The 13,491-nt window shown below is 46.7% G+C and overlaps 1 protein-coding gene across 2 annotated transcripts in view; it reads right to left on the bottom strand.

Moving 5' to 3' along the window:
* Positions 1–13,491, bottom strand: part of LOC8030311 (Down syndrome cell adhesion molecule-like protein Dscam2) — a 388,417-nt gene that overhangs the window by 20,748 nt on the left and 354,178 nt on the right. For both annotated transcript variants that reach the window (XM_042286160.1, XM_042286159.1), the window contains exons 5-13: positions 11,876–12,166; positions 9,954–10,229; positions 8,677–9,093; positions 6,930–7,091; positions 4,715–5,002; positions 3,956–4,075; positions 2,980–3,153; positions 2,211–2,358; positions 1,299–1,447 (exon numbers count right to left, since the gene is read on the bottom strand). In XM_042286160.1, the coding sequence (XP_042142094.1) occupies positions 1,299–1,447; positions 2,211–2,358; positions 2,980–3,153; positions 3,956–4,075; positions 4,715–5,002; positions 6,930–7,091; positions 8,677–9,093; positions 9,954–10,229; positions 11,876–12,166 (2,025 nt within the window). The remainder of the gene's footprint in view (positions 1–1,298; positions 1,448–2,210; positions 2,359–2,979; positions 3,154–3,955; positions 4,076–4,714; positions 5,003–6,929; positions 7,092–8,676; positions 9,094–9,953; positions 10,230–11,875; positions 12,167–13,491) is intronic.

Raw genomic sequence — 13,491 nt, 5'->3', positions numbered from 1 at the left:
GATCCCTCGTAACGGGACCTCCCTCCCCCCCCCCTTCTCCCCTTCTTCCCTTCCGCCCTTTCCGCGTTTCCCAGGGATTTCAGAATAATGAACAGCTTGCGGTTTGGCCGCCTTGTGCCCCCATACGTACAGTCGAACCGCTTTTCGCTCATATGTTTCCATGTTCTTTCATTGTTCATTGTTCTTTGTTCTTTCATTGTTCATTGTTCTTTGTTCTTTCATTGTTCTATGTTCTTACATGTTCTTTCATTGTTTGAGTGAGTTTGCCGGACCCTAGGGGGAAACGCATCAAGGACAGGGACTGTCAGAACGTGCATGCATTTTGGCTTGGGGTCGAGGAAATGTTGTCTCGCGGCCTTTGTCACTCGCCGGTGATACTTGTCCTTTTTAGGTAACGGATGTTCCCTATCGTTTCTTGTTGAAGGTCGCGGAATCCCGAGTTGACGTCATTCATAGCCCCCTCCCCTGCGTCTCTTACAAGTTTCTTGGTTTTGTGTGCGGCACATAGGCTGGATCAGCCTGGCCACCCCTGATATATGTCCTACTTCGTGAAACCACAAAATGGCGATACCACGACTTGCTGGCTAAACGGGAGACGCTAACACGTTTTTCCAGCTTCTATAACGCGAAAATGTAGGATCTTTTCTTATTCATGTTAACGAAGTCCCCAGTCATAGTTTCTATATCTTCGGTATCATAGAAAGAACACCGTTCGCTACTCCAACAACAACAACAAAATAAAAAAAAATATAAAAAAAGCTCGAGGTACATTTGAGCATTTCTTATGAGTTGTGAATGCGAAAGCATGCAAGGCGCTCGTCCGCTTCCTTTTTCGTCTGCTGAGAATTTTTTGTTGCCGGTCAGCGCGCGTGCTCCCCTGGGCACGCTGACCTTGGGCGCTCCATGTTAAGCGCTGATGGACACGCAGCGCCATGGGGTGAGCGGTTGTGGAAACTGACGAGCGCAGCGGCCATTGGGAGCCCCATCGATGCGCGCCAGCCAATGGAACCGAAGGCGAAATCAATCAGCTTTATTTTGCTCCTTTGGGATCGGGGAAACTAGGGGCCGTTTTCGCGCTTCAAAGTGATGACGTCAGCTCGCTCCATGGGACAGTTAATGCTTTCGCATTAAAAAGGAGAAGTGCTGAAGGAGAGAAACTGGGCGCTTACGTATATCCAAGGATACAACAAAAGCTGGTTCATTTCTGGCGGCCAAAGTGCGAAGCAGAAAACCGAGATTAAACGCGAGTTTGGAATTGACATTATTCCTCAGGTGTGAATGGTTCAGTGCCGACTCACCTTGCACGGTGAGCTTGATGAACATCTCGTCCTTGCCGTGGCTGTTGGCCACCTTGCAAGCGTAGGCGCCAGTGTCGTTGGTTTTGACGTCCCGGATGAGCAGCTGCGACGCCATGCCGTCCTCTCGCTCGTGCTCCACTACCGAATATCTGTGCTTTGTAAAGGCAGGATCGGAAAGGCATCAGCGCCGCAACAGTACCATTGAATATGGCCTCTTGATGACCGACTTTACGCGAACTCGTTTGGTACGCTAATAAAGCAGTTGGGTAAATAATTCCAAGAGAGCCTACATTCTGAAGGACGGCACGGGTGGCACACAAAAACAGTACTATAGAATATGGTATCTTGATGGCCGACTTTACGCGAACTCGTTTGGTACGCTAATAGAGCAGTTGGGTAAAGAATCCCGCGAGAGCCTACATTTTGAAGGACGGCACGGGTGGCATATGACAATGGCTTTCCTAACAAAACAAAAAGTTTGTGCTATTTACCAGTCTGTGTTATGCGAAGAGCGCACTTATTTTTTTTTATTGGTTCATTTCTGTTAAAAATTAGGTTCATTTTCATTTTAAATATGCCTAAAATAGGCATCTTTGTTTTTATAAACATAAACTGCACGAGAACACCCCTTTTTGTCTGCGGTTATTTCTGCTAATCAAAAGTTTTGTTTTGCACAGTTAAGTGTTCCCTATCCTGGCATGAGTGACACAAATGAGACACCTTTTCTTAAAGTTAACATGATTATTTGCAATGAGAAACAGGGGTGATGTAACAGTGATTAGGTCACGTCTGTAGCATTGTTTCCGAAAAAAGAAAGTCGCTGCACATAAACTATTTAACACCGCCTGCAGGCTACAACGCATGTATACTTGGCGCAGGCGCAGGTAGTATATAAACCATGACACCAATTACCTAGGATGCCGGTCCACGTCTAGGAGGATCTTGTCTCGATACCACGCGATAGTGAGGGGAGCGTCACCGATGGTGTCGCACCGCAGGTGGACCTTGTCTCCTCGGCGCGACGTAACTGACATCGAGCTTGTGATGAACGTGGCAGGAACTGTAACAAATACAAGTTGCTTTCGGCTTAGTTAATCTTCAAGAAAATATGTTTCGTTTCGCAGTTCTAATAATTAAATGAGAAAGGAAAGTGAAAATAAAAGGGCTGGATAAAACGTTTTTTTTTTTTTTAAGTTTTAGGTAGCTCCCATTTTATGAATAGTTTATGAATTAATGGAAAGTTGGATATTGATTATATTTATCTTAGAACTGTGATTGCTCGGTTCTTAAAGTTACGTTCATGTTTGCTTAACTACACTGTGGGTTTCAACATATAATAAAAATATTTACTTTCCGGTTGTTTTGCTCATCTTTCCCTCGTGTAGACGGAAAAGGAAAGGTTACAGATTGTTCTTATTGCGGAACAAGTGACAGGAAAAAAAAGTAACGCGAGCATGGAAACGAGTTAAAATATGCAATAATGATCCATAACAAATTAGAATGAGGTGATCTGATACTTGTATTATAGGTACCTGAACGCCGGTCCGTCAAACGATATTTTCGAAATACTCCATTTTCCGAGTGCCCTCTCTGATTTTCCTACTTTCTTTCTGTATGTGCATGTTTCAGCTAAGCAACCCATCACGCCAACAGGCGGGGTGGGGTGAAAGCGCGCACTCACCGGAAACGGTGAGCTTGGCCTCGTGCGTCAGTTCCGGTCCGACGCCGTTGGTGGCCTGGCAGAGGTAGACGCCGGCGTCCGAGGCGTCGACGTGTTGCACGACAAGCGATCCGTTCTCCAGAACTTGGAGCTTGGCGTTGCTCCGGATCGTTACGAATCCGTCAGAGACTTCTCCTGGTTGGAAATTGAGAAAATGTGAAGCGTTAGAATAATTGGCACAAAAAAAAAAAAAAAGAGAAAGGCGGTTTTTTATTTACGGAATTCATAAAAAAAAAAAAAAACACTTTACAAAACATTATCCGTCTACAGTAGGACACCCGCCTACCGGAAACAAATTTGGTCACGTTGGCCTGCTATGGCACTGGAATCAATTGGTGCGTAACGTCCCTTTTCTCTAGCGTTTCGCTTATTACGCTTTTTATTTTTTTAGCAGGCAGTACCAGCGTTAGGAATGCCAGTAGTTCTCTGATCAGAAACTCCCAAGTGGGGTTTAGTGAACGAGAATGGGAAATAAATATATTATAGCGATTTTCCGGTGGCCTTCGCAGCGCAGGCATCATTACCACAGACCCTCATGATAGACAAGTTCAACTTCGACAATGACGATACTGTTATATGATATTTTATAGGCTTGCGACATAATTTAGTTGTCATTTCTCTACCTTATTCGAGGTAGTGCCATTCCCCATTCAGCCAGCACCGCTTAGACGAGGAGGACTTGCGCACTGGGATTTGACGTCATCACGCTACCACCGAGCACGGCCACGGACCGGACCCGAGTACTGTGTGAGTTTTCGGCTGGTACCCATGTTTACTCAATGCGGTGACAGGCGCGCTGGGCTTCGAGATATATCTCCCAATCGCCGAGTTGGCGCCGCCGTAGCGGGGTGATGCTTTACGAACAAAGATGGGAAAATAACCAGGCTTCCCTTTGTTTAGATTGTGTTTGCTTGAACGGGAGAGTTCAGATCGATACCTGTAGCCATTTTCCAGCGTATGACAGGCGTAGGAAAGCCTTCCGCTTGGCAATCAAATCTCATTGTGTTGCCCTTGAGGGCTGTAGCATCGGAAGGCGTGTAGATCCATTTCGGTGCAACTGCGAAAGAAATAAAAGAACGACGGATCATTAAAATTTCACCGTAACTCTGGAACAAATGTGTACAGAATATGTAGATGCTTGTGAGAGTTAAAGCACACGTAACAAATAACGATAGAAAATAAGAAATGTTCAAACTATCGCGGTTGATATAACTCCAAATCAATCGCTGTCGGCGCACCGTCCAATATAATGCGGATTCTTGGGCGAGCTGGTACTGAAACTTGGAGAACATAGTAGCGCTTCACGACAGGGACGAAGAGTAGAAGCGAGACAACACAAGCAGCGCATTGTGTTGTCTCGTTTCTACTCTTCGTCCCTGTCGTGAAGCGCTATTATGTTCTCCAATCTAAACCGTATACGCTTTCTTTCCGTAACTGTTAGCGGAAGCCACAAAGACTTCGCAGTTTCCGGCATCCGCAACCTTCAAACCGTAATCTGATTTGGTTGGGATCGACCTTTGGGTAGCAGCGATTTAACCAGCATATGCTATACGCCGCATCGTGACATTGACGAGCCGTATGCCCAAGGAAAATCGCGATGTGACTAATTCAGGATATAAGGAACAAAGTTCCGATTTCCATCAACTTCATTATAATTAGCTTCGACTTCTGGTCGGTTCACAGGCCCTCAAGTTACCTTGAACGATCATCTCCGCCGACGAGTTGGTGCTGGCGTAGGGGTTACTGGCAACGCAGGTGTAGGTGCCGTTGTGGTCTTCGGTGATGCTCTCAAAGTAGAGGACCGACAGGAACTCGTTCATGAGCTGCGGCTTGGCGTCCAGGAGCCCGGGCCGCAGCGGGTGTCCGTCCTTGAGCCACCAGATGGACACCGGCCGATCCCCGGACGAGACGAAGCAGTGCACGCTCGATCTCTCTCCTTCCCGGATCGAAGGCGGGAAGGAAAACGGGTTGATGGTCGGGGGCACTGAAAATGTCAGGTTACAAAAAAACGTTGTAAAAGATTAGAAAATGTTTTATTTTTTTTATTTTTTTTTGGGGGGGGGGGGAAAGGGGGGGGGGGAACGACTAATTTTAGGATGTATACAAGTCTTTTGTATGTATTTGTGTTTTGAACATGGGGGTGTTTCTTTATGTGATTGGTGGTTGATTTGTGACCTTGAGAATCTTGTAGATATGAAGCTGCCACTGAATAAACAAGTCAACTAAGTTTGAGACGTTGCCTTCTTTCCTTCTTCTCCTTTCTCTTCCACTTTGAATTCTTGTCGTTTTTCGCCCAGTCTCAGGTTGTCAAAGAAATGTTGACAGTGAAGAAGTTTGCAAGGAAGCATTGGGGACAACATTAAAATGGCTATTTGGATTAGCTATACTTGCATCAAGAAAAAAAAAAAGAAGTAAGTTTTGCTCGTGGTTCATACGCTGCGCGGGGCAGTTCTTACAAAATTTTGGTTGTCGATGCGTTTGACCTTTGGAATGCGTTCGTCTTAATAAAATAATATGCAGATAATCTATGCATTTTAATTTGCTACATGGAGTATGACATTAGTAGCGCTGAACCTCAATGTTTGCTATGATTCTTGAGTTGAATTTGAGCATAGTCGTTCATCGCTATACAGAAACTGAAGGAGAGGAGGAGATGAGAGCGTGCAGTGACGTCAGACAGCCGAGTTATGGTTGGACGAATAGTGGGTAGACTCAAAGGCCACCGGTCCCTACCCACTGGATACCTCACGCCAGAGCGAACAGAAACATCATCTACTTCTTGCGATTGGTCTGGCGTTTGGCGTTCGAACCCCAGACTGCACATGTGCGCCGTAGCGGTGAAAAGTGCAGAGATCATTGCGGGATGGCTAAAACGATCTAAAAGCCCCCTATTGTAAGCAAAATTTCTTCGGTGCTTGACAACTTGGCGACAGAAACGTTTATCCCGAGGTACGTTCCAATTGGATAGAATTAAAGGGGCCATGAAACGAATTTTGGGTTGGGATGAATGATTTTAAATTGGGACTTTACTAATCGCATATCATTTAGTTGGCCAGAAGAAAGGGGCTAAAAAGTCAAAAGCCAGGTTTTCGGTACGAGCATTTGAATATATAGCGGACTATTTTATACCTTCTTGCCTTCGAAAGCTCTCCGCCTTTTCACTATGACACATCCGCGGTTCCAGAAGCGCGTCACTGGCGCCAAACTGACGTCAGCAGAGCCCAGCTCACGCATTGGACACGAGAACTGCGTCACTCGGACGTATGCGCTCGTCAACAATCAATCCGTCGACGAATATTTGGATTCGCGTTCGTGGCCAATGAGTGCACTCATTGGCCACGAACGCGAATCCAAATGTTCGATTACGGAACTTATTGTCACTGGGGAATGACAAGTTCTATGGTGTGCATAAAAAGCACGTTGGAAGCTAAGAGTCATTGCACCGGTGCCGAAGGAGTGTTACGACAACGTGATTTCACAATTCGCATTTGAGTTGAGGATTAAAGCTAAGGAGAAAGAAGTAGGAAAATCGTTTCATGACCCCTTTAAGCCAACCGGTAGTATAGTACTGTGTTTACGGTCCAAATTACAAGAACGCGTATCGCGTAAATTCTGCCGAATACGCTGATGTCAGCAGCCATGATGTGCGGTAAGAAGGCCTGCCACTGTCTTCAGAGTCAAACAGTTGTGCAGTCAAAGCCGTTTGTCAGAAGACTTGCAGTGGTGTAAGCAAGAAAGCTGAATGCAATCAATAATCTTTCCCTCCCGTCATACGGGGTGTCAAACGTTTCTGTTGTGGCCCTGATGAATCGGCGCTCGGTAAGAAAATGCAGCACCCGGGCCCCGAAGGGTACAACTACAATTTACTCTGTACTGCTAGTCAAAAGATGTAAAATGAATCTTGCATTCACCTGCTACGTGCAAGTGGACGAGGGCTTCGGCTGAGCGTCCTTCGGGGCTTGTGGCTGAACAGATTACGGGACCATCATCCGTCTTCCTGTCGATGTCGTGAATGGTCAGCTTGCCATGGCTGTCCATGCGATACCGCTGACCATCGACTAGGGTCCGGTTCGCTGCAAAGACAGGAAAACAATCTCTAGAAAAGCACTTGAGATGGCAGTTTAATTCAAAGTTGCGAAAGATATGATCAGGTTGGGTAGGGCCGGGTCGGGTCGGATCGGATCGGATCGGGGCGGGGCGGATCGTGTCGGGCCGGGTTGGGTCGGGTCGGGAATGGTTGCAGTGGTATGGGCCGTATCAGGGTGTTTCCGATTAGGGTGGGTTGAATTGGGTCGGATGGGGTCGCGCCAGATTTGACTGGAATGAATCGGGAAAAGATAGGCCCGGTGCGGCACGGGAACGTGGTTCGGGTCAGGTTGGCTCGGGTCGGGAGAAAGCTGATATGACTGTGGGACATGACGGGGACAAGATGGACGGAACGGTAAGTCGAGAAACATTTTACACCGAAACTGTATATGACTCGTTGGTCGAGTTTTTTCGTCTCCGCCGACAAAACAGTAGTCGACAAAAAACCCACGCGCTCGCCTTACCACCGTTCGCTCGGGCCTTATCTCTTATCATGTGGTTTTGACACTTGTTTCAATAAGAAAACCATAAAACAAGTGTCAATATCAAGTGATAAGCCTTTTCGGTGCCTCCGTGGCAAAGTGCCGGCCTACGGATTCCCGGGTGGCGGGTTCGAATCCCGGCCGAGGTACCCGCAACCTGACGGAAGCTTATTGCGGAGAAGGCGCCATGTAACCGAGCTTTCGGTTGCACGTCAAAAGATCCCCAGGTGGTCGAAATTAATCCTGAGTCCTCCGCTGGGGCGTGCCAGATGCCCGTCGTTGGTTTAGCATGTAAAACCCCCAAATATGACTTCAAACCAGGTGATAGATGATGAGCACGTAGCGTTCCCCGCATGCGTTTCGCGATAAAATATCGGTTGCATAAGCTGCCGCGGCAACGGCAGCGTTTACAATGAAGTCTGTCATATATAAATATATATTTTTGGTACAGTGGGTTTACTTTTCTTTCGTCAATCATTTTGCATAGACGCTTTTGCTGTTTAGAAACATGAACTGTCGCTTGCGTTCCAAGCGACTTCCGGTTGCACCGTCTTTGCGAGCCTGTGGGGCTTGCTTATGTCACCAGTGCTAGAAAGCATAAATGTTATAGGATAACAAAGTTAGAGATTTAACGAGGGCCTTGGGTTGTACAATATTACATGTTGGAGGAGGAAAGTTGGTTTACAAGAATACTCGAAACATTTTAACAGATCTCGCAGTCCTTCGTTCTTTTGGAATTCACCTGGAGAATTGGTGGTTAAACGTTTTATCTACATTTCAAGCAGTGGTGTTAAGGTTGCCTCGTTGCTATGGCAACTCGTCAATCATTCTTTTTATAAACCGGAAGTTCTCTGGGACGTCGAGGACTGGAGCACAACCTGGTGTAACTTTCCAAAAAAAGGGTCTGTAGTGCAGTGGGCAATCGTTGCAGGTGATACCATTCGCTGCCTAATCACTTTCACATCGTGGATTGAAGCCTTAATTTTTTTTGGATAATTGAACATAACATGGAAGTATGTCCTGTTTTAAATCCAGCGTTAATTCCGGGCACTAAATTATATGATATCTCGCGTACGTTGACAGCACTCACCAAATGCTCCCTTGTACCAGAGGAAGGACGCGAATGGATATCCCTTGACGGGACAGGGTAGGCTGAGCGTCTCGCCCGAGAGGATGGTGAGGTTCTGAGGCGGCGGGGCTACGGGGGGACCCACGACGTTGAGCCAAGCGGAATGTGTGACGCTTCCCGCGTCGTTCTCCGCATGACACGAGTACTCTCCACCATGGGTCACGTTGGCAGCCGTCAGGTTGACGAAGCTGTGGACCACGTGGTCCTCGGTGACAAAATCGCCCCGGAGGATTTTTCGCGAAGAAGGCACGGCACCGCCGTCCAGACGCCACGTCACTCTCGGCATGGGGTGTCCTCTGGCGGCGCATTTCAGAGACACGAAGCTGCCCGGGTATGTGTCCTGGTCGCTGAAGGTCACCGTGAGCTCCGGTTTCGTCACTGCACAGCAACACAGTCACTGCTCATCGCGTATCCAACTCACCATCGGTGGCGCCTCCCGTTCCCCAAAAAGGCGGTTATAGTGTGGGTCAGAGATCCGTGTCTGTCTAGTGTCCTGGCTTTACCGATTGACACAAATTATCCCTGCTTATACGAGGAAGCTAGGTTGTAATGAGCGCAGTTCACCTCTTTATCTTTAAAGCAAAGACGGTGTTTAGCGCAATATTTACGCCAGAAGGCACGTTTTAATTCTGGCACGGAACCGAAACTACCTCTACTGCGGATTTGATGTTTCGGTGTAGCTCAAGACGTGTCTCGCAGCGTAATTATTCATTTAAAGAAGCTGTTCGCAGAAACTTTATCTTGTGACATACGTGTCCGATCCAGGCACTTCGACTAATTTTGGAGAGTTCAGTGTCCCTTTAAAGCCAAGGTCTTTCATACGTCTTAGAGGTAACAGAGCGGATACTTGTGTGTTTTGATGTCTTTAATAGCTGAGATAATTGACTTGTTAAATAATAAACTGCGGTCCTTTTATTGTTTTCTGGGGTATTTAGAGGATTCATTTATCTTTATTTCCAGCAAAAAGAATAACAGAATTAATCTAAATTAAAAAAAAATATTGCCACAGGTGATGAGTTTAGAATATGTTAAAAAAACGTATAAATTAATAAACCCTTTTCTCACTACAAAAACCCAAAGACGAAATCCGAATCAGACGGCAGAAATGTGTGTGAGTTTTAAAGTAACGCATAACGCATACTACATCCAGTGTTTGACCGTTTGTCTATCCTCAACGAAATCCCTTCCTGTGCCTGTGCTAACAAGCGTTTAGACAACAGCAGAAACTATTTGCTCACCCATGAGCACTACAAAAGCAGCGGCCTGCGCCGATTCCTTGGGACCCGATGCCATGCACTGGTAGACGCCATCTTGGTCAGCCTTCACCGATCCCAGCTGAAGAACAGAAGCACTCAGGAAGCGAACCCTGTCGGCGGTGGATGGCTGCACCGGAGCCAAGTCCTTGTACCACTTGAGCTCCCGGGCGAGGACCCCGGACGCGTTGCAGGTCAGGGTCACCGAGGCACCCAGTGGCACACGCTGGTAAGTGGGGTGCACGCTAACCAGAGGAACTCCTGGAAGGGCGCATCGCGCTCAAATAAGTGGTGACGAGGGGCTAGCACTCGAAGCCGGCCAGAATGTTATCAACCAGACACTATGCGCTACCGAGAGAAAGTGACTAAATATCGTTAATCGTTGTACTCACTCAAAAAGTAACCAAGGACGGTACTATAGTTACTGCGATTTAAAAGGAACGCGCTGTTTTCTTCTTACTCTTAACGTATCGTTTTTTTATGAAGCAGTAGTGGCTTCCAATACTTGTCCTTGTTCATATTTCCTTTCTTTTCAGCACATTCATTCAGGGATAACCTTGACCATGCTGGCCTACTTTGTGCACACTTTTTTTATGGCGTGCAAATTACAGGCGCAAGGTGCGGCGACTAGGTTGAGTACTTGTGTCTTACACGTTCGCCTCCAAAAAGACATAGATACCGTAAGCTGCTTGATAAAAAAAAGTAATGAATATACATTGCACTTTTCTTCTCTCAAGAGGTACCCAGATGGTTAGTTTGTTACCCAAAGGAGTAACTAGGTACGGGTAACGCTTTACTTGTAACGCCTTACGTACAAGTTTGTCTGTAACCATGAATCATTTCTTATACCTAAATAACCAGTTGTTAAGCCAGGACTTAAAGGGCCACTTACAACCCTTAGATGTCAATATTTTTTTTTTTTTTGCAAATGGCTGAAAATTATTTTTAGGGATCGCCCCTGAAATACCAAGCTTAAAACCTGCGTAGTTGCAGAACTTTTTTTTTTTTTTTTTAGGAAGCTTGATTTGATTTTTTTCTTTTGGCCGAATCTATGGCGTGTGTTGGCGAAATGGTGCACTCCTTGCCTTTTTAGAAGACTTCAAACATGAAGTGTCGTTTAACTTTCTTTCTCTCTCATCGTTCATGGGCTCACGCTCATGCGCACGTGCCACTTGACCTACCGTCAAAGTATTTCGAGAGACCTTACTTCGCGTGCAGACGACGCGTCACTTTTCAGATTCCCTCTCTCTTTCTTTTTTAATCAGCGTTAGTTAGTTTAAAACGAGTTTTAGAAAGGTAAAGAAAAAAACGATCGACGTGTAGCAGATCTTGGTGAGCGAAGTCCAAGGGCGATGTCGGAAAGGTGCTGCGTGAGGGGTCCTCCAAAAAGTTAACCGGCACCGAAAAAAACCAAAAACGCTCTCGTCCGAGCCGTTTTCGACTTCCCCGTCGAGCGCACCCGTCTCATCACTCTCAGCATAGCCGCCGGATGCCGCCATATTGAGAGTACAAAGAAAAAGCTAGAAACGGCCGATGTTTTGTCAATAACCCTTCCGGTCGATTATTTTTATTTTTCGAAGCGAACATTGTTGCTGCCTTTACAGTCGTCGTAAATAACATATTTTATGAATGACAATAATAATTATTACGCACATGCAACAATGAAGTCACCAAAAAGAGAAACGAGGAGGAGCTCAACTCGGGAGTGGTGGACGCAAACTTTAAGGAACTCTTTCGCGCGCAAGTTCTTTTCTTTTTCGCGATGATTTTTTTTTTTTTTTTTTGTGTTTCGCAATGCGCTTTGGAAGCGTTTAAGACGGTAAATAAATATTTATATTGGGGTTGTCAGTGACCCTTTAACGATCTTCGAATTAACTTTGATGAGTGCGCTTTTGCCGGGGCCGTACCTCTTACGGTGAGAGCGACATAGACCCGGTCCTCGCCGAAGGTGTTGTTCACCAGGCACACGTAGCGGCCGGAGTCCTGGACTCGAACGGACCTCAGCGACAGGGTGCCCCTGCCGCTGAGGTGCGATGCCCCGGACACCGGGCGCATGTCGACTCCGACCTGCCGGAACCAGTAGTACGAGGGCAGGGGCTGGCCCCGTGCCGCGCATGAGAGCGACGCCGACTGGCCGTCGTCCACCGTCACTTCCTTCACCCACGACGTCACTCGGGGGCCCTCCGACTTCCGGGGACCTGCGCGAGACGACACAGCCGTTGACAAGACTGCGCCAGCGCGTCTGCCTAAAAGCACGAGGGAAACATATTTACCGAGTGGCACTGTTATCGCTCATAGGGTACCGTTAGCTTTCGAAACATTACCGTTACATTCGTACATTACGTTCATAGATACATTACATTTATACAGACATACTTTCATACATTACATACATTCATTATTGCACACATACGTACGTACGTACATGCATGCATACATACATACATACATACATTAGCCACTGACAGCTAAAGAAACGCAGGCTGTGGTATATTATGGTATTGGTTCGTGATTTGCTCTTCCGCATTCCTAATAGCTAATGCAGCAATCGTATTGACTGCGGAGTTATGATTAAAATGACCGGGTGTGGCTATAACAAAAAAACTTTCAGCCTTTCCACTCTGGTGAAGAAGAAAGACGAGCGGAGCTGTACAGTGGAAAGTAATGGCCAGCCGCAAGTCGGCAAGTCAGAGTAGAAAAGCTGCCGCCATCTATGAGCGACGGCGGTAACCAGATACATGGCTTGCCGCCGTCGCTCATGGATGGCGGTAGGTGTCCAGAGTTTGGTGTCTTCATTTCTTTGCGGGGGACACGATCCTGGGGAAACTAGACCTTAACATACAAAAAAAAGACGACTATACAGTTAAAAGATAATAATATCAGAGTTCCAGTCACTTAGATAACAAATTCTCTAAAACTCAAAATAACGTGTTGGGAGTTGTACTGGTGCATTGAAAATGATTTCAAGTCTACTATACTCCGTGTCACTATAGTCGCGTACAGTGCAGGGGAAGACAACACCAAGCGAAGAGAAAAAAGACGAACACTGGGAAGGCAGGATGGGAGAGGAGAGCAATGGAGGGCGAGGGGAAGACGGGAGAGGAAGACTGGGGAGGAGGAGAGGACGTTTCTCTCCTCCTCCAAAGCCTTCCTAGTGATTGCCCTTTCTCTTCTCGCCTCGCGTTGCCTTCGCCTGCATGTACAGCACGCAACTAGGGACACGGAGTTTAGTATCGGCGGAAATGCAACATTTGGGAAAGCAACCTTAAAGGTGCCATGAGGAGTTTTCTGAGATCGCCTACATATGGCGATACTTACTCTGCGGGCTCTAAGCTTCCTAGCAATCCATAAATCATAACGATGCGCGGATTAGAAAGAAAAAAAAAATCACCAAAGATCGAACACGACAATGTAATCTCAGGCGATAAAAGGAGCATTGTTCCGGCAGCCAGGACGACATGTGACCGATGAAAACGCGACATTTCGTTGAGATTGCAAACGCTGTCATTACAAAATGTTTATG

Source organism: Ixodes scapularis, unplaced genomic scaffold (genome assembly GCF_016920785.2).
Source record: "Ixodes scapularis isolate PalLabHiFi unplaced genomic scaffold, ASM1692078v2 PGA_scaffold7__128_contigs__length_106722199, whole genome shotgun sequence".
NCBI lineage: Eukaryota > Metazoa > Arthropoda > Arachnida > Ixodida > Ixodidae > Ixodes > Ixodes scapularis.
The sequence above is the reverse complement of the archived record's forward strand: the minus strand, read 5'-3'. Positions and strand labels throughout refer to the sequence as shown.